This window comes from Lepus europaeus, chromosome 15, assembly GCF_033115175.1.
Source record: "Lepus europaeus isolate LE1 chromosome 15, mLepTim1.pri, whole genome shotgun sequence".
Classification (NCBI taxonomy): domain Eukaryota; kingdom Metazoa; phylum Chordata; class Mammalia; order Lagomorpha; family Leporidae; genus Lepus; species Lepus europaeus.
Window position 1 is genome coordinate 33,704,253 of NC_084841.1, and position 20,123 is coordinate 33,724,375.

Consider the following 20,123-nt stretch of genomic DNA (forward strand, 5'->3'; position numbering starts at 1 on the left):
CACAGGCTTGCTCATTACTTCTTTTGGTGCCATTATAGGACTTTCTAAATGAATGGCATTGGTACCAAAGACCAGAGGACAATGACAGACTCAGCCCAGCTGGTAGATTTCATCACTTGCTAAGATTAGAGAGGCAACAAGCTCTGGAGGAGTTAAATGCTCCTTTACTGCCTCTTTCAGACGTAAGGAAATTGCCTTTGCAAAGCAAGCCCCAACAGCTGACAATGACTTTTTCCTATAGGCCATGCCAGGAGGCTGGAATATGTAAAATAAAACAAAAATCCTGAGCTTCACATTAACACCACATTCAGAATATGATTTTGAAAATGCTTAAGCAGCAGATCCATCTAATATTTCAGAGACTAAACTCCACTGGAGAATGCTTCTAGCACAAGCACAAGTACAATGATAAGTTTTAGATAGATTTGCAAATCATTTACGAGTAGTTTGAATAATCCTAGAGAGGAAAAATTGATTCCAACTATAAGGTCTTGATTTCTACTTTTCTATTTTCCCTTCCCCCTGCTATTTCTCTTTGTTTTCAGTGATACAACTGTATATTAATGGATATATAAGTCAGAGGCATATGAGAAGGTTGGAATAAGAGCAGATGGCTGAACACAGTTTTCCAAAATTAATTTTATGGGCTTTTAATATGTGTGATCAGAAAAAAATAGAGTGCTGGGAAAACATTATATTAGTTACATTTAAACAAGATTGTTCACTAAAATACTCGGTAGTACCTTTTATATGCTAGTGTGCATTATGAATCTTTTGGGAGAGTTGTCCAGAACATAATTTTTTGCACTTTCTTGATTTATTTCAACCCCACAAATCCTACTTTAATAGTAATATACCAGAGCAAAAATAACCCAAACGTAGTTTAGCAAGTTTCCAAAGTACATCTAACGCTGTAACAGACAAAAATGAAAGCCAGTTATTCCTTGATTGGATATCTCTTCTTGGCTTCTTCACAGGCTGGTCTGTACCCAGGTAAAATCAGAATGCAGGTCTTTGCCAGAATGCAAAGCAGGCCTGTAATATGGATAAAGGTTTTCCTAAGCACAGAACTACACAGAAGAATGGTGAAGATGGAAGAGGCCTTCGCGTTATGCTCAACACAGAGAGGTTAAAAATGAAGCCTTTTTCATTCGAGGCATAGAGAGAAAGGAGAGCACCGGATTCAGCTCTTCTGTGGGCTTTTCCTGCTTCTTTTGGCCTCTAGCAGGCCCTTGGGGATTCCTCAAAATTTGAGAGCTCTTTCGGGTCTGGTTAACAACATATTCTTAGGTGTGTATTTTCTGAGCTTATGGGAGAAGGAGTAAAGTGTTGTTTACCAGAACAATTAGCGTTTGTACAAAGCATTACTATACAAAAAGCCTTCTTGTTTTGATGAATCTTTTGAGGGTACTGATTTAGGGCTTGGGAGCCTGTGTAGAACTAGATAGTTAGGCATAAGAATCTACAGAAGAACGCAGTGTTAAGGAAATCTGAGCATAGGGTAAGGGAAAAAATGAGAAAAGGAAAAGGAGAAGGAGGAGGAGCATCAATCAGAGGATGTGATACAAACTTGTGGGAATATACCAAGGCCAGAGGATTTTAATAGACAAGTCTGAAATTTAATCATAAATTGCCTACATCACTGTGATTATATCATCTTCCTTGTCTCCTCAGATCTTCAGTAAAGTCTGAAACTACTTACACAACTGGGCCTGGAACATATTCCGTGTCTCAGAATGAGACATAGCCAGATCCCAGGAGACAAGTGACCCTTGACATAATCCAACAGTAGGGAGGCTCACACCATAAGAATGCAACAACCATTAATAGAAATCACGGGGAGAGCCTTGTATTCATGAAGGGTATACAACAAAGGGGAGACAATCATATTTAAATCTTTTTTTTTAAATTTATTTGACAGAGTTAGACAGTGAGAGAGTGAGAGAGTGAGAGTGAGAGAGAGAGAGAGAGAGAGAGAGAGAGAGAGAGAAAGATCTTCCTTCCAATGGTTCACCCCCCAAATGGCTGCCACAGCCAGAGCAATGCTGATCCGAAGCCCAGAGCCAGGTACTTCTTCCTGGTCTCTGATGCAGTTGCAGGTGCCCAAACACTCGGGCCATCGTCCACTGCCTTCCTGGGCCACAGCAGACAGCTGGACTGGAAGAGGAGCAACGGGGACGAGAAGCCAGCACCCACATGGGATGCTGGCAGTACAGGCAGAGGATTAGCCAAGTGAGCCATGGCGCTGGCCCCTAAAGCTTAAACAGAGGTCCCAGCTAATATCTGAATAACATAAGGAAGTCTTGATAGTATATGGAAGATCTCTTCCACTCCCATGACTTGTGACTTTTACTACCTGTTACAATTCCAGTAACCCCCAAATGACGTGACTTATATTCCTAATGATTGAATGGCCATAGTTCCTTGGAACTTTAAATTCATTATTACCCTAATTGTATCTTCCCTACATCCTCCCCAAGTTCCTGTGACTTTTTTCCCCACCTCGATAAACACCTCCATTATCTCTTCTACTTCTGATATCTTACCTTTAACACACCACATAGCTAACTAATCACTAAATCATCCTAATTTTCACTGTTTGCATATCATCCCCTTGTAAGTTTTCTCACTTCCTCAGTTTCAAGCTCATTTTTTTAAAATCTTGGAACAGTTTTTTTGAGATAACATATTTTTAATTTACATTATATTCAAAAAGCATGATGCTCTACTAAATAGAGAGTTCAATGAACAAAAAGCAAAAAGACAGGAACACAGGCAGGGACTACAAACATCAGATGTCAATGTCACCCAAACACAGTAAACTTCAAGATAGCACCTGTTCACTACTCACTTTCTCCACTCCATCTATTCTTCAGGCTGAATCAATCATTACTCAGTGCTGATCAAGTCACTCTAAATGTTAGACATCATTATCTAGCTCACCATTGCCAAGTTCTCTGTAGCCAGGCTTAAAGGTTTCTTTCAAGTGTTTTCTTATTCCCACTGCAAGTTTCTGCTTCTATTATTTCCCACATTACATTTGGTTAAAAGTCACCCGTACCATTTTTACCTCCAATTCCCTTCTCATTTTCTTGTCTTTCCCTGCAAAGACATTGGATCCAAACATTTATGCTCTCTTTATAATACTTAAAAATATCAAGTAAAAATAAGTGAAAGCCTGCAAAGAATTTGTTTTCTCTCTCTACATGATATTTGAATTGTCTATGCTACAACTTAAAAGAATAAATAATATGTACAATTTTGTATCTGCATCACACTCATAGGAAAGAGTCAGAGATCTTTGATGATTGCCTGCCTGTGGGTAAATGATTGGCTAGACTTTACCAATGGAATGCTCACTTCCTACAGCCTTCATTAAAGAGCAGCAAAAGTAGTATTAAAGAACACAGGAAATGACTTCAGGATGGAGTTCAAGTTTCTGTTTCATCATTCATAATTGAAGGGGTCTTAGGCAAAACATTTAACTTTCTTAACCTCATTTTTTAATCTGTAAGATAGTATATACTTCTCAGGATTGTTATGCAGATCAAAGAATTAATGTGCGAAAGGATTCTGCAAATAGAACAGAAGGATTTATAATCAATGAGGTACAACATAATTGTGAAAAGGAGTGCTATGAGAAGAGAAATAGATATAGATTCAAAATATTGTTATGGAATGATCTCTGTTCCAGGAAGTATTTGTTAAAGTCCTATCCCTGTACTTACAAATAGGATAGTTGGGAATATGGTCTTTTCTCCAATAATCAAGTTAAGGTGTTATCTTTCAGGTTGGTTCCAATCAAAAAAGAACTTGGATCCAGATTAGAAGAGGAGAGAGTGACATGAGAAAAAGGAAGGCAGATAATGAAATGTTGCATCTACAAGACGAGGAATACCAAGCATTGTCAGCTATCAGAGAGTAGGCGAGGCACAGAACACATCCTGCCTCAGAGTCCTCAGAAGGAGTAAACACTGCTGACATCTTGATTTCAGACTTCCAGTGTCCCAGACTGTGAGATCATACAGTCACATTGTTTTAAGCACCTGGTCTGTGATATTTTGCTATGGCATCCCTAGGGAAGTAAGATACATAGACAGGAACCTCAGCTCTATCACTTACTAGCTGTAAGCATTTCAATCAAATTATGGGGACTTTTCCCCTGATACTGGGAGAACACTTACCGTTCTGTGATTGTTTCTCTGAGGCCACTTGCCACACCTTTGACCACAGTGCTAGCTTTGGGGGTCAGCACCACCTGAGATATAAAAAACGAGCCCTTCTTTCTTCTCTCTGTGATGGATGCCTGAAGAAACTGGATCAGTTTTTCAGGGTCTGTGGTGTTGGCCCAGGGTGCTGGCATCATCTGTCCAGGCCAAAGAAAGGGGACCTCCAGAGCCACTGGACTGTGGTAGAAGACCAGCACTTGATAGTCCTTCTCCCACAGGTACTTTAAACTAACTTCCTGGGCGAAAATTGCTGGGCACATTTTGTTGCCATAGATGTCTTTCAGCATTTGGACCAGTTTTTCATGGTGATATTTCTGCATCCCATAAAAATGGTTGAAGTCCAAGAATACTACTTCCTTATGGTGATCTGTGAGGAATGCATTGATCTCCTCGAGGCCTTCATTGACTTTGGCACTGAACAAACCATGTGCAAAGTAGAGTTCATTGTCGGGATCTCGGGGCTTGGTGGAAATTCGAAGATCAAAGTAACGGATTCCAGCTCCTAGCTGACCAGTAAAGTTCATTGTTTGAGTGGCTAGCCATTTCCGCATCAGCTTTTTGGCCACAGTTCCAAATACAGAGACAAAATTCTGGACAGTTTCTGGCTGTTCAGGACCTACTGGAGAGGCTTCATCAATGTAGAAGCTGAAGGAATCATGAGACCCTAGGAGAACAACAAGGCAAAAATGTGGTTAATTTTTAGTCCTCTGTATTTCCTAAGTTCTTACTGCAATATCCATAGCTCTTCTTCGAACAAAACAAAGGAAATGCTAAGCAACGTTTCTTATCAATTTAGTTCTCATGTCTTAGGATGATACATTTTTTAGCCCAATATAGAACACAGAACAGTTAAATGGAACAAATTCATGGTGAAATAAAACTTTTGATCAATATCCTTTTTATTTATCTATTTATTTATAGAGAGGCAGGGAGATAGAATTCTCATCCACTGGTTCACTCCCTGAATGCTTGCAATGACAAGGGCTGGGCCTGGCCAGAGCCAGAAGCCAAGAACTCCTTTCACGTCTTCAACATAGGTGGCAGGAACCCATTTACTTGAGTCATCACTGCTGTTTCCCAGAGCGCACATTAGCAGGAAGCTGGAGTCATGAGCGGGAGCCAAGTATCAAATACAGACACCCCAATATGGGGTACAGGCATCTTAATGGCCATATTAACTAATTTAAATCCTTCTCCTCCATTAATATTTTAAAATTTTAATAGTCATTTACCTCTGTGAACCAAGAGCTTAATGTATTCTCTAGGATTGGCTTTCCCTGTAGATGGCTCAAGTCATTTTTTCCAAGGTGAGATTTATGGGGACTCACTGGTTCCTAAACACTGTCTATAATCTTACCCTCTGGCTTCATTTTGGGTTGGTTTAAAGCCTAAAGAACTTGTCTCAACGAATAAAAGAAGGTGTTTTCACAGGCAATCAGTAAGTGTATGAATTGTTACCTCAATTGGAAAGCACAAGAGGTCAAATGTGTAGAGAAATAAGATGAGAAGATAGTACAATATTGATATACAGTTATACATCAGTTAACATGGGTACTCATTCTGATGAAAGGATCATTAAGTGATTACATCATTAATGTGTGAACAGCAGATAGTATAATTAAAACTAAGATGACTATGACATCACTAGGGATATAATCTTATGGCACCACCACCATGTACATGATTTGTTGATATGTGGCACATGGCTGTATTCAACTTTATTCTTGACCTTGTATTTGAGCAACTGAGAAATTAAATGAGGCTAAGAAGTTTTTAATGGCAAGATATACTCCAAGCCTTAAAAGTAAAAAAAATTGTCATCCCAGAATACTATATTCAAAGCTCTCATTTATGAATGAAGGCGAAATAAAGACCTTCCATAACAAACAAAAATTGAAAGAATTTGTCATCACTTGTCCTTACAAAAGATGTTTAGGGATTTGTTGCAGGCAGAAACATAGAAACATGTTCATCAGTATGAAAGAATATGAAGGCAGAAAATCTAGTAAAAGTACAAAGGAAATTCAAAATAAACAATAGGAATATTTATGGAAAAATGGCAGGGACAAGTCGTTACTTATCAATAGTCACCTTGAATGTAAATTGTCTCAACTCTTCAGTTAATAGATACAGACTGGCAGAATGGATTAAAAAATAAGATCCATCTATTTGTTGCCTATAACAAAGATAGCCACTGACTGAAAGCGATAGGATGGAAAAAGGAACTCCATGCTACCTGAAACAAGAATAGAGCTGGTGTAGCCATCCTAATATTAAGAAAAACAGACTTTAACATAAGAAAACATTAAAAGAGACAAATAGGGGCATTATGTAATGAATAAGGGATAACTTCAACAGGAAGATGTGACTATAATAAAGATATATGCAACCAATTACAGTGCACCTGTTTATTTAAAAGAATTGTTAATGGAAATACAGACAGACTTAGACTATGATATGATAGTAATGGGGAACTTCAGTACCCCATTTTCAGCAATGGACAGGTCAACCAGACCAGAAAAATAAAATTGAAACAAAAAAAAAAAACAAAAGATCAGCAAAACGAAGAGTTGGTTTTTTGGAAAAAATAAGAACTGTAAGAAAAGATACCACAGAAATAAAAAGAATCATCAGGAATTCCTACAAATATCACTATGCCAATAAATCAGGAAACCTAGAAGAAATGGACAGATTCCTGGACACATACAACCTACCAAAATTGAGCCATGAAGACACAGAAAACAAAAACAGACCAGTAACCAAGACAGAAATTAAATCAGTAACGAAGACCTTCCCAACAAAGAATACCCCCAGGACTACAGGGCTTCACTGCTGAATTCTATAATAACTAACTCCACTTCTCAAGCCATTCAAAACAATTGAATCGAAGGGAATCCTCCCAAACTCCTACTATGAAGCCAGCATCATCTTAATTTCTAAACCAGAAAACGATACAACAGATAAAGAGAACTGTAGACCAATTTCCCTGATAAACATAGACACAAAAATCCTGAGCAAAGTATTAGCCAATTGAATCCAACAACACATCTGAAAGATCATTAACCCAGACCAAGTGGGATTTATCCCTGGTATGCAGGGATAGCTCAACATTTGTAAATCAATAAATGTGACAGATCACATTAACAAATTGAAGAACAAATACCATATCATTATCTCAATAGATGCAGAGAAAGCATTTGATAGAATACAAGACCCTTTCATGATGAAAATCTTAAGCAAATTGGATAGAGAAGGAACATTCATCAACACAATCCAGGATATTTATCACAACCCACGGCCAGCAAAATATTGAATGGGGAAAAGTTGGAAGCATTCCCACCAAAATCTGGAGCCAGAAGAGTATGCCCACTCTCATCATTACTGTTCAATATATTCTTGGAAGTTTTAGAGCATTATGAAAGAAAAAAGAATCAAAGGGATACAAATTGGGGAGGAGGAAATCAGACTATCCCTATTTGCAGATGATATGATTTTATATAGAGATGACCCAAAGACTCCACAGAGAGTTAACTGGAACTCATAAAAGAGTATAGAAAATCAATAACTTTCATATGCACAGACAATGCCATGGCTTAGAAAGAGCTTCTAAGATCAATCCCATTCATAATAGCTACAAATAGAATTAAATGCCTTGGTCTGAATTTAAGCAAGGATATCAAAGATATCTATGATGAAATTTACAAAACATTAAAGAAAGAAATAGAAGAAGACACAAAAATGGAAAAATTTTCCATGTTCATGGATGAAAAAATCAGTATCATTAAAATGTCCAAACACTCAAAAGCAATTTACAGAATCAATATGATACCAATCAAAACATCAAGGACATTCTCAGATCTAGAAAAAAAGGTGCTGAAATTCATATTAGAACACAAGTGACCCTGAATAGCTAAGAAATTTTATACAACAAAACAAAGCCAGAAGCATCACAATACCAGTTTTCAAGACATACTACAGGGAGCTAGTGCTGTGGTGTAGGGGATAAAGGCTCCCTCTGCAGTGCCAGTATCCCATATGGGTGCTAGTTCGAGTCCTAGCTGCTCCACTTCTGATCCAGCTCTCTGCTATGGCCTGGGAAACCAGTAGAAGATGGTTCAAGTCCTTGGAGGAAGCTCCTGGCTTCGGATTGGTTCATCTCTGTCCATTGTGACCATCTTGGGAGGAACCAGTGGAGGGAAGACTCTCTCTCTCTCTCTCTCTCTGCCTCCACCTCTGCCTCTCAAATAAATAAATAAATCTCTAAAAAAAAAAAAAAGACATAGTACAGGGCAGTTACAATCAAAGCAGCCTGATACTAGCACAAAAACAGATGGAAAGAGCAATGGAACAGAATAGAAACTCCAGAAATCAATCTGCACACCTATAACCAACTTATCTTTGACAGAGGAGCTAAAATGAATCCCTGGATAAAAGGCAGTCTTTTCAACAAATGGTGTGGGAAAACTGGATCTCCACATGCAGGAGTATGAAGCAAGACCCCTACCTTACACCTTACACAAAAATCCACTCACAATGGACTAAAGACATCTATGATCTGATACCATGAAATTAATAGAGAACATTAGGGAAACTCTGCAAGACATTGGGAAAGACCCCAGAAGCACAATTACAGCTAAAATTTACAAATGGGACTACATCAAATTGAGAAGCTTCTGAACTGCAAAAGAAACACTCAGTAAAGTGAAGAGGCAATCAACAGAATGGGAGAAAATACTTGCAAACTATTCAACGGGTAAAGGATTAATATCTATAACCTATTAAAAGCTCAAGAAATTCAACAACAAATAATCCAGTTATGAAATGGGCCAAGGACTTGAACAGGCATTTTTTTTAAAAAAAGGAAATCCAAATGGCCAACAGACACATGAAAAATGTTCAGGATTACTAGCCATCATGGAAATGCAAATCAACACAGTGAGGTTTCACTTCACCCCCACTAGAATGGCTTTCATACCGAAATCAACAAACAACAATGCTGGCAAGGATGTGGGGAAAAAGGTACCCTAATCCACTGTTGGTGTGAATGTAAACTGGTACAGCCACTGTGGAAGACAGTATAGATACCTCAGAAATCAGAATATAGACCTACAAAATGACCCAGCCATTCCACTCTTGGGAACTTACCCAAAGGATATGAAATCAGCCTATGAAAAAATTATCTGTACCCCAATGTTTATTGTAATTCAATTCACAATAGCTAAGATATGGAATCAACCCAGATGTCAACTTAAGACTGGATAAATACTTGTATATGGTAGAATACTACTCAGCTTTAAAAAATGAAATCCTGTCATTTGGAACAACATGGATGCGACTGGAATATGTTGTAATTCATGAAATAAGCCAGTTACAAAATGACAATGACCATATATTCTCCCTGATGTATGGTAACTAATAGCATGCCTAAAAGTTAATCTATAGAAATGAAATTGACACTTTGAGATCTGATGACTTTGAAAAGCCTTTGCCTTGACTGTTGAGGAACATTTTTTTTAATACTCTGAACTCTTTACTTATGTAGGGTTAATCTTGTGTGTATAAAGTTCAATGAGGATAGATCTTAGTAAAAACTAAGAATGGGAATAGGGGAAGGTGGAGGAAGAAGGGTGGGAGTGCCAGTGGGAGGGAAGGGAGGTTGGGAAGAATACTGTTTCTAAATTTATAAATATGAAATGCATGAAGTTCATATAACTTAAGAGGTTTCTAGGTTAAAAAATTTTTTTAAATTAATTGACTAGTTCCTCTCAATAATGAAAGCAGTCTTTGAAGTTTGCTTCCAAATTTAGGAGAATTCCCTTTTAGAAAAAACAAGGACTAGTTACTTATTTTTAGAAGTTACAAATATAAAAACCCTAACAACATACAGATAATAGTTTGGTCTGTAAGTACTGTAAGCCATTTACAGTGTAATTGGAATCCAATAAAAAAAATGATTTCAAGATTGAGTTTTATTTTTAAAGCACTCTAACTCTTAGACACGATCTACTATGCAGCTAAAATGAAATTAACATATCCTGAATGCTACACACATTATTAGAGAGAACAGATGGACTTCAAATTCTGACCTTTCCTCTTTCATGACCTTGCTTTGGTACCATCAATCCCCATCTGTGTTTCAGGCTGCCCTTCACTACACCTCATTGGCAGATTTCTAACTTAGGTCCTTTGAGGCATGCAGTTTTCTATTTATTTCGCTCTCTTAACCCAAAACATTCATACACACACACACCTCTGAATTTACCCACTCAAGCCCTCAGTGCCTTTGTATGATGAGCGATTTGAAGCCTTTTCTCCCCAGGGATGCAATATGTCTGTATTCCATACATATACCTATGTATACTGATATCTATGTATCAATACGTGTGGCTATATATCTCTATCAAACTATAACAGCCAAAAACAATCTTAAGAGTATGGATTTCACATACTGTGGTGGGTTTTTAGAGAAAATATTCTCCAAAATACTAGGGCTTTGATACCATACAGATCATAACATTTAAGACTTAGTAAAGATAATGCCTCAGAATTGTTGGTTTTTTAAACAATTAATAGTAACCCAAAGATACAGAAATGCCATGTCTAATTCCATCCGAAATGGTGTGATCTATTCGTCTTTAGTAGATGGTATAGGAAGAAAATGTCAGCTCTTTCTAAATGAGTAAATCTGGCAATTTAAATCCAGCATTGGCAAATTTTAATAGCCCTATAAATTGCTGCATATTATTAATTGCTATTCAGTTCACTGTTAATTTAAATGAACAAGTTAATCCATGCTGTAGCTCAACATACACAGCAAAGTGTTTAAAGTAATAAAAGAATGAGCTTAAGAAGAATTGTAATTAAATGATCTAATATTAAATAGGTAATAACTAATAAAAAATTTCCTCACAATAGGAATCAAAATGCTCACTTCCAGACATGTGAAATAAAGGTAGAGGAAAATAATTGATTACTTCTGTAATCCTGTAGAAGACGCTCTTGAAAATAGGAAGGGAATTAAATATAATTTGATTTCTTTTCCTAGAAAGGAGTGATCTTTGTTACCAATATGACTGTAGTTTTACCTTTTCCACTGTTAAGTTATAGGGCCAATAAAAAATACAAAATTCTAAAGGCAGGAAGTCATCTATTTTGAAATTTTGAGAAAGAATGTTATTGTTTCTAGATTATGTTATTTGTTGACAAGCAGAGTAAACAGAAGGAGAAAACAAGAGTGCCTCCATCAATATTCATTTTAAGTTAGGTGACTCCAAGTTGTATGCACAGGACCTGGTATAGAATGGCACACTATGAGCTTGCTTCACATTTTAGATATTATTTGGAAAGGAGAATTAGTTGTTCAAAATACTATGTATGCAGTTTGGGAACAATATAAATCTAAAATTGGCAAAAAAATAATACTTTAGATGACTCTTAATTTCACTTGAAATAGTACTTGCCAAATGCCAACATTTGCATTAAAATATCAAATTTGCTATTTGAACTTGAAATAAAAATATAGCAGTACTTTATGACCTTTGACTAATTGGTTGAGAAGTCTAGCCTAAGCTTGTGCCTTTAAAACCAGGGCGGCTCTTTGTTCATCGTGTCTGAATTGTCAAGGTGAACAATTTGCTTCTACGTTAACCGTTAACCTCGTATTACTGAGCTCCACATTTCTTATCTCTCTGCATCTATAGCTCGAAGTCATGCCTGGCACAGGATACTTAATGTTGCTTCTGTGATTCTGATTTTAGCTTCTGAATTTTGGTTTCATTTGTCCTCTCTTCTCAGACAAGGCCTGGCTACTCTCATTCAGAATCTATCCCAAGCAAGCTCACCGGCTCTGGCTCTGAATAAGTGAATGTAATCGAAGAGTCTATTTTCTTTTACTTTATTTGGAAGCAGACACTTACCGGTTTCTCCTCCATCTAAGTCGTTCTCATATTGAGGCACACTTCCAAGGTGACCTCTCACAAAACCTGCCCTCCTGGCATCAGTTTGCACCCACATAGAAACACAAAGTGAAAAATACTGTTTGAGTACTAGTTATAGCGTTAAATCACAATGTACAGCACATTAAGGACAGAGATCCTACATGAGGAGTAAGTGCACAGTGACTCCTGTTGTTGACTTAACAAATTGACACTCTTGTTTATGGCATCAGTAATCACCCTAGGCTCTTGTCTTCTCTGTGTGGAAAATTAGTTCTTTTACTATTTCTCTTTTGCAAATATTTGCTTCAATAAAGTGGTCCAACTCCTTAAAAGAAATTTTTCTGACATTTTGAATTCCTTCCCTATCAAGCACCTGCTATAAGTGCTATTATTTTGCTGAGCACAAGCCAAACATTGTTCTCACCTTCATGAATTCGTAGGTTAATGTGTGATGCACACAGGTAGTTATAGTACAGTTTGGCAACCTTTTTTTAGGAAGTATTGATTAGCATGGGGTACACAGAAGAAAATGTGTGATAATTGATTATCAAAGCACTTAAATAATTTAAAATAAAAAGACTAAATACTGAAGTAGGCTTACTTTTTAGGCTAAATGATAAAGGGCTCTTGGGAGCTGCATAAATGTGGCTTATTTTGCCATAATTTCTCACTGTGTATCACTTAGGAGAGAATTTTTAAAATAGCTATTTTGTAGGTCTACATCAAATGAGGCATATTGACAATTTTTCTTTTAAAAACCGAAGACAATGTATGGTTTTCTGACAAATAGAAATGGTACATTCAGCCAGCTATCAAGATATATTCACTTGCTAAGAAAATGACACTCCAAATTGGCCTTTGAGTTAAAAGACTTCATCAACACGTGCCCCGAAAGCAGCACTGAAGGAGGCGCTGGGAGAGCAGGCTCAAGTTCAAACTCAGTAACGCGGCAGGATCATCAAGTCATTAATCATTCTGGCTTTGGTTTTCTAACTTAATAAAATATTTTCCACACCATCCTCATAGGATTCTTATAACAAGTGTAACCATGTTAAATGAAAGCCCAATGAAATGAAAATAAAATTTATATCACTGTTCTTTTGTTATGGAGATGAACATACAATCATTTGAGACTAAGAAAACATCACCTAGAAAAATACTCATTATGGTGACTGTGCAGGCTTATATGGAGGGAAAGCAAGGAGTGAAATGATTTAAAAACAAGTTTTCAGGTGGGCACTGAGGCGTAATAGGCACCAGCATTCCATATGCGTATAGTCCTGTCCTGGCTGCTCCATTTCCAATCCAGCTTCCTGCTAATGGCCTGGGAAAGCAGTGGGAGATGGCTCAAGAGCTTGGGTCCCTCCAATCACATGGGAGACTCAGAAGAAACTCCTGGTTCCTGGCTTCGAATCAGCCCAGCTCCAGCCCTTGCAGCCACTTGGGGAGTCAATCAGCACCTCTGTCTGTCTGTCTGTCTGTCTCTCTAACACTGACTCTCAAATGAATCTTTAAAAAAAGTCATAACCGTTTTTCTAAGATTTTGCAAATGTAGAATAATTATTCAATTACTTGTTTCTTTGATAGCACTTAAATGTTTATATTCTCTCATATGAATAAAGTTGATACATGTTATATAATAAATGCTAACTTCCATGCACTATCATTCTAATATTACTTGCAAAAGATTTTTAGAATGAAATCTGGGTGCTTTCTCAGTTTGGCTACAGTTCCATTTCAAATTCTGTAGTGTAGGGTTCAATAAACATTGAAGAAAATGTAAGAAGTCAATTCCATCCAAGAACCTTCAGAACACAGGTCCAGTGGACTAAGGTTTGACATGCCCATGGACATTTAATTCCAATATCCATCCTTAGTTAAAATCCAGGCTCTGACTCAATCCGTTAGGACTGCTCTTCTCCTTGCTTCAGCAAAGCATGAAGGCTGCTTAGGATAGCCTGTGTGGCACATGGTGTTTCCCTCTCATTTCCTGTTCTATTCTTGTTATTTGACAGAGCCAAGGCTTCTAAGTCACCTGATTTCTGGCAACAAGTGTCCTCCATGTTTGACAGCTTAGTACTTATGTGAATAATAGGGCCAACACCATGGTAGAGGGCACCGTGTGTACCTTCCATCTGTGGACCAAAGGAATGCTGCTGGGAGAGCACGTGAAGGGGAGATTTGTGTTTTAAGTTTTTTTTTTTTTTTTTTTGACAGGCAGAGTGTACAGTAAGAGAGACAGACAGAAAGGTCTTCCTTTGCTGTTGGTTCACCCTCCAATGGCCACTGCGGCCAGCGCATCATGCTGATCTGAAGCCAGGAGCCAGGTGCTTCTCCTGGTCTCCCATGCGGGTGCAGGGCTCAAGCACTTGGGCCATCCTCCACTGCCTTCCTGGGCCACAGCAGAGAGCTGGCCTGGAGGAGGGGCAACTGGGACAGAATCCGGCACCCCGACAGGGACTAGAACCCAGTGTGCCGGCGTCGCAAGGCAGAGGATTAGCCTATTGAGCCGCGGCACCGGCTTTAAGCGCCTTTTCTAGGGTTGAAGAAAAGGCGTGGGACATGATTCTATTTTCCATGTCAACAAATGGAGTTCTACAGTGAGGCTTCCTCTCTCGTCTTCCTGTTATCAAAGGCCTAATCCTAGTCTTCTCTTACGAAAGGCGTATGGATTTCTGCTTGTCCACACGTGTGGTTGCCTTTCGTTCTTCTGAATTCAGTCTGTCTGGTCTGAAGCTCCCTCTCAAAAAGTAGTAATCGTCCTTGGATGCTGCTATTAATAGCTGCCACATTCATCTAATTTTTCTCTATCTGAATTATCTTATTCTCTGCCTACAACCCTCCATATGAACACACGTGATTTTAAACTGTACTGTAAGCTTCCTAACAGGGGGACAGGCCCACATCTATGTTTTATAATTCCCTGTGCCCATTACTTCATCTAGTTGTATTAATATAAAAACACTTGGTTCAGGGGCAGGCGCCTGGCTTACTATTTGGGATGCCAGCTTGGATGCTTGCATCTCATATCCTGGTGCCTGGGTGTGATTCCCAGTTCCAGCTCCTGATTCCAGCTTCCCGCTGATGGAGGCCCTGGGTGGCAGCAGGTGATTTCTTGCGTGGTCAGGTCCCTTCTACCCAGGTAGAAGATCTGACTCTGGACTGAGCTCCTGACTCCTAGCTTCAACCTGGTCCAGATCTGGATGTTGTGGGCAATTGGGGAATGAACCAGTGAACAGGCTCTGCCTTTTCATCTGTTCTATGTCTCTTTATCTATTTTTCTGCCCATTTAATAAAAAATAAAAATAGTTTATTCTAATCAATGAGTGAAAATTGTTCATGTAAGCTATGCTACAAAGGTGAAATGACTACTTCCACTAATCAGTTTTTGTAGATTCGGGCATTTTAGGGCAGATTAGGCCACTTTACAGAAGGTCATTATTAACCTTATTTTATTTACCACTTCTACTCAAATTTCACTGATTTGTCTGCATCCCAAATTGTTTCCATCTTTAGCCCACTGTAATTAGCTATCACTATTGCAAACCATATAAAATATCTATGAAACACCATTGATGACTACTAAGGAAATCTCACCAATCACTTCTGTGACTTCCATCCTAAATCCTAACACATAGCTTAATAGGCATTTAGTTAAAAACATTGATTAAAAAAAATAGTGACTTCTGCTCAGGCTTTCTGGAAAAATCAATACCACTGGACTTTCTTCTTGAGATTTCTGCATCTTTTGGCTTTGGGACATAATTCTCTCTTTAAATTTCTCCATGATTACCCCTTCTCTACTTCCTCATTGCCTCATATAGCTCTTTCAACTCCTAAATGAAGCTATTATCCAGAGATCTGTATTCAAGACTTCAACATATTCCTTGGGTAATCTCATTCTTTTATTTAGCCTCCTTTGCATTTCTATGGTTGCAACAAACATTAGTGTCACCTACTTTGGCATTTCAGACAACCTGTCTGCCTACCAGGCAATCAAATTTCACTGTACCATGGGTACCTTAAATATAAGTGTCCCAAATGAACCTTAATTTCTTTCCTATTCAAACAAACCCTCACATGTCCACCATCATATTTGATTATCTCATCATCGTTCTAACTCATCATTGAGTTCAGCTTCTTTGCCCCACAAACCTCAAATTTGGTCTTCAAGTCATACTGTCAAGCTGTGTACCATGTAGGGGTACAAATCCTCTGTCACCAAATCTTCCCTCTGATTTATCCTCTTCTTTTTTCATTCTAGTGCCAGTGGCCTGGTTTGCTCTGGAGACCACTGAACCAGCTTTCAGGTGTTATTCTGAGTCAAACCTCTGCAGCTTTCCCTTCACCTTAGCTACCTTCTCTCAACTTCTCTATAGGAATTGCCCTGCTTCAGTCTCTTGAATGAATTCCATTTTAGCAATTAGAAATATTATGTATCCCAGCCCAATATACTGACACCCATTAACATTGTTTTCTGCCTCATTTTGTTAATAAGATTTTTGGTTTGGTAATTAACCTAGCATACAACTCTTAAGGATTTACTTGCTCTTATAACCCCTTATTACTTCCAGTTGACTGAAACCCCATTACTAAGTGCTAGACTGGCAACTAGAGTAACTGGTAACTGATAACTAATCTTTCAATCCCATCTGCCTGCCAGTGTGCCTTCAAAACCACTGTGTCCCTAGTGCTAAATAGCTCCATTTTCCATTACCTCGTACTACACATCCCTCAACATGGCTTAGGGTATGGACCCTAGACTTCACAGACGAAATCTGATTCAAGGCATACGAGACTCTGACGCACGCCCAATTCGCTCTGCAGGTGAGTCTGTACCATCTCAGACCTGACAGGACTTATAATCAGTAAAATCTGCTCCTAGTTCTAAATCTAAAGGAGGAGATGAATACACAGATTGTTAAAATAACATTAATTCTCAAATCAGTTACTTGATTGGGGGTACAATAAATTCTCTCCAATTGTGACTACATAATGCTCAATCTGACAGAAAAAAACTTCAACATTAATGACTTCTTACATGACAGCCTATAATTAATTTCGTTAATTTTTGTCTACCCTCATTGATTAAAATCCTTGAATAGAAAAAGGATCACTCCTTATTCCTGACACACATTCTTACCTCTGTCTTCCAGCAGGTGAGTGGGTCTTTGTGGACAAAATAAGATTCTGTATCCGAGATAATGTACAATATACATCACAAAGCAAAAGCAAAACACTTCTAGAATTGAACCAAGAATTGAAAACACACACTTGTAACTTAATATGTATATTTCACCTGACGTAAGTGGATATGTAATACATTTTTCAAAATTAAATTAAACCGAATATAGCTGGTGAAACATGGAAATTAGTCCTTTTGTAATGGAGAAATCAAAATAGTCATACTGTAATTTCTCTGTGGGTAAACCTTCATTTTTCCTATTGTATAAAGCTTCCTCCCTCAGCACATCTCAGAAACAGTAAGCTCAAGTCAAGGAGGTTAGCTTCCCTACTTAAGTCCTTTGATCCAAGATCACAATGATAATGTGAAAAGTCCTATTGTATTGATGCCTCCGAAGAGCAGAGATGCTCAATACTCATCCCAATTTCTATCAACTTTCTGGGGACTCTCCTTAAACCAATAGATGAGCTGATAGTGAATCCCCAGAGAACAGAACTATTCCAGTCAAGGGACAGAAAGACCTGCTCTATTTGCCTCCCTTAGTGAACCTATTCAGCCTCCTTTTCATATGAGTTTCTTTTTAAAGATCAGCAATGGAGCTGCTAGAATAGTTAGAAGAGATTGTAAAAAGATAGAGCATGCCTCAATTACTGTCCAACTTCCTGTAAACCAGACATACATTCTCCTTTATGGTGCTGGATCCTCATCAGCATAGACTCAAATGAAATCATGTACTGAGGTTTTGCTGTGCACAGTGTGTGCTAATCCAATGTCAACAGCATCATAACATTCTAACCTAGCAATACAGCATTGCTGAGGGCCGCTTCCAAAAAGGAAAGGTCCTGGAATGTACAAAAACATACATTTGATTTACAAAGGTTTGAGAGGAAAATCATACAGCAGCATTATTTGGCAAGTAAAGAGAAATAGCAATACACCCATCTGCTCTTGTGCTGCCAATACCCTAGAGCAGTGGTATTTGACCAGGGATGATTTTGGTTCAGCCTATATGACAACATGAAAAGACTTTGAGTTGTTAAGCTGAAGGGGAGTACAACTGGCAGCTAGTGGATATAGGGCCCTAGATATTGTTTAACAATATTACAGCGCATTAGACAGCCCCAACAACAGAGAATTACCTGACCCAATATGTTAGTAATAACAAGACTGAGAAAGCTTGTTCTAGTGAAAACTATACAAGCAGATAAACTTATCTCTAGAAATAGACACCAAGTATTCTCATTGTTCCCTTCTAGCAGTAAAATATTTACCCACACCAAAATTCATCTTTCATATATTTCTCATTCCTTTCTACTTTGAAGCTGACCTCAATACCTATAGCAACAAAAACTATCACAACATGATGCGTTGTTTTTGAATTTATTTGAAACCCAACAGAATATATGATTTTGGCACTTAGTCCCACCTGTATGGTTTTTTACGACAAAATGATTTCCAATTGTTCTGACTTCTCAAGGTAATCAATAGATCTTTCAGGCTAAAGTTAACCCATGCAGTAGGTAGCTTTTATTTATTGATCTCCATTTCTATCCTAGAAGATTCTTATGAGGTACAAGTTTTGTGTGAAAATATTGTCTAGATCATTATTTAAAAAGAAATTGAGCACCTACTGTATGTAAGACACACAGGTTCTGCATGTGGCTGAGCAGAAGTGGAGGCCATGGCTGAAAATTACATTAACAGCATCTGTTCAGTAAGGGAAGACAAAGCTGCTTACTCCCATCAACTGTCTTCTGCCTCATCTCCTGCTGCCTTGTATTGAGCGTTTTGCAGACATTGAGTATCCACACATGCCACACATCAGCTCAAGGATATAGAAATAAAACAGTATACGTGACTTATTGAAACTCTGTCCTTGAAGAGTTCATATCACAGTAGGGAGAGATAGGCATGAAAATCCACCATGATCACAAAGCTTGCTAAATGCAATGATATATATTATATCTTTGGATAAAACAACAGTTAAGTCCTGAGTGAGACATGATGTTCTAAAGATAATTAACAATCACAGCTGAAAGGTAAGAACAAAACACCAAATATATGAGACCATTAGGGCTATATTCCTTTAACGTTAATGTGCATTTGAGTCACAAAAGGATCTCATTAAAATCTAATTCAGTTGGACTGGGGAGAGGCATGAGAGGCTTTATTTCCAACAAACCCCTAGGTACTCTGAAGCTGTTGTCTCAAGGATGACACTTTGAACAGCCAGGTATTAAGGGAATACAAGCATCTTCTAATTCATGAACTACCCATTACACTGCCTTTTCTCCCGAGTTTCCTGGGCTTCCTCATTCTCAGCCTCTATCCTTCAGACACACACATGTATGGATATTCAGACACAGGCATACAGACAATACAGACACATGCACACACATACACACAGATGCACATACTTCTTACATTATTTTAATTGACACATATAATTGTGGATATTTATAGGGTTCCCTGGAATATTTGATTCATTTGTATATTGTACAATGTTCAAATAAGAGCAAACATATTGATCTCTTCAAATAATTATCCTTTTTAATAGTGAAAATATTCAAAATTATTTTAGTGTTTTTGAAATATATAGTACATCATCATTGTTTATACTCATCCTAGGTACAACAGAACATCAGAAGTTATTTTTCCATATCTAAGTATAATTTAACACCTCTTGATCAACCTTTCTCATCTCTCTCCCCTGCCTACTCTTTCCAGCTTCTAGTAACCACTGTTCATCTCTCACCTTCTTTGAGATCAACT

The 20,123-nt window shown here is 38.0% G+C and overlaps 1 protein-coding gene across 1 annotated transcript in view; it reads right to left on the bottom strand.

The window, feature by feature from the left end:
• PLCXD3 (phosphatidylinositol specific phospholipase C X domain containing 3) overlaps positions 1-20,123 on the bottom strand; it is a 201,225-nt gene that overhangs the window by 76,044 nt on the left and 105,058 nt on the right. The window contains exon 2 of the mRNA XM_062212460.1: positions 4,185-4,893. Within this exon, the coding sequence (XP_062068444.1) occupies positions 4,185-4,893 (709 nt within the window). The remainder of the gene's footprint in view (positions 1-4,184; positions 4,894-20,123) is intronic.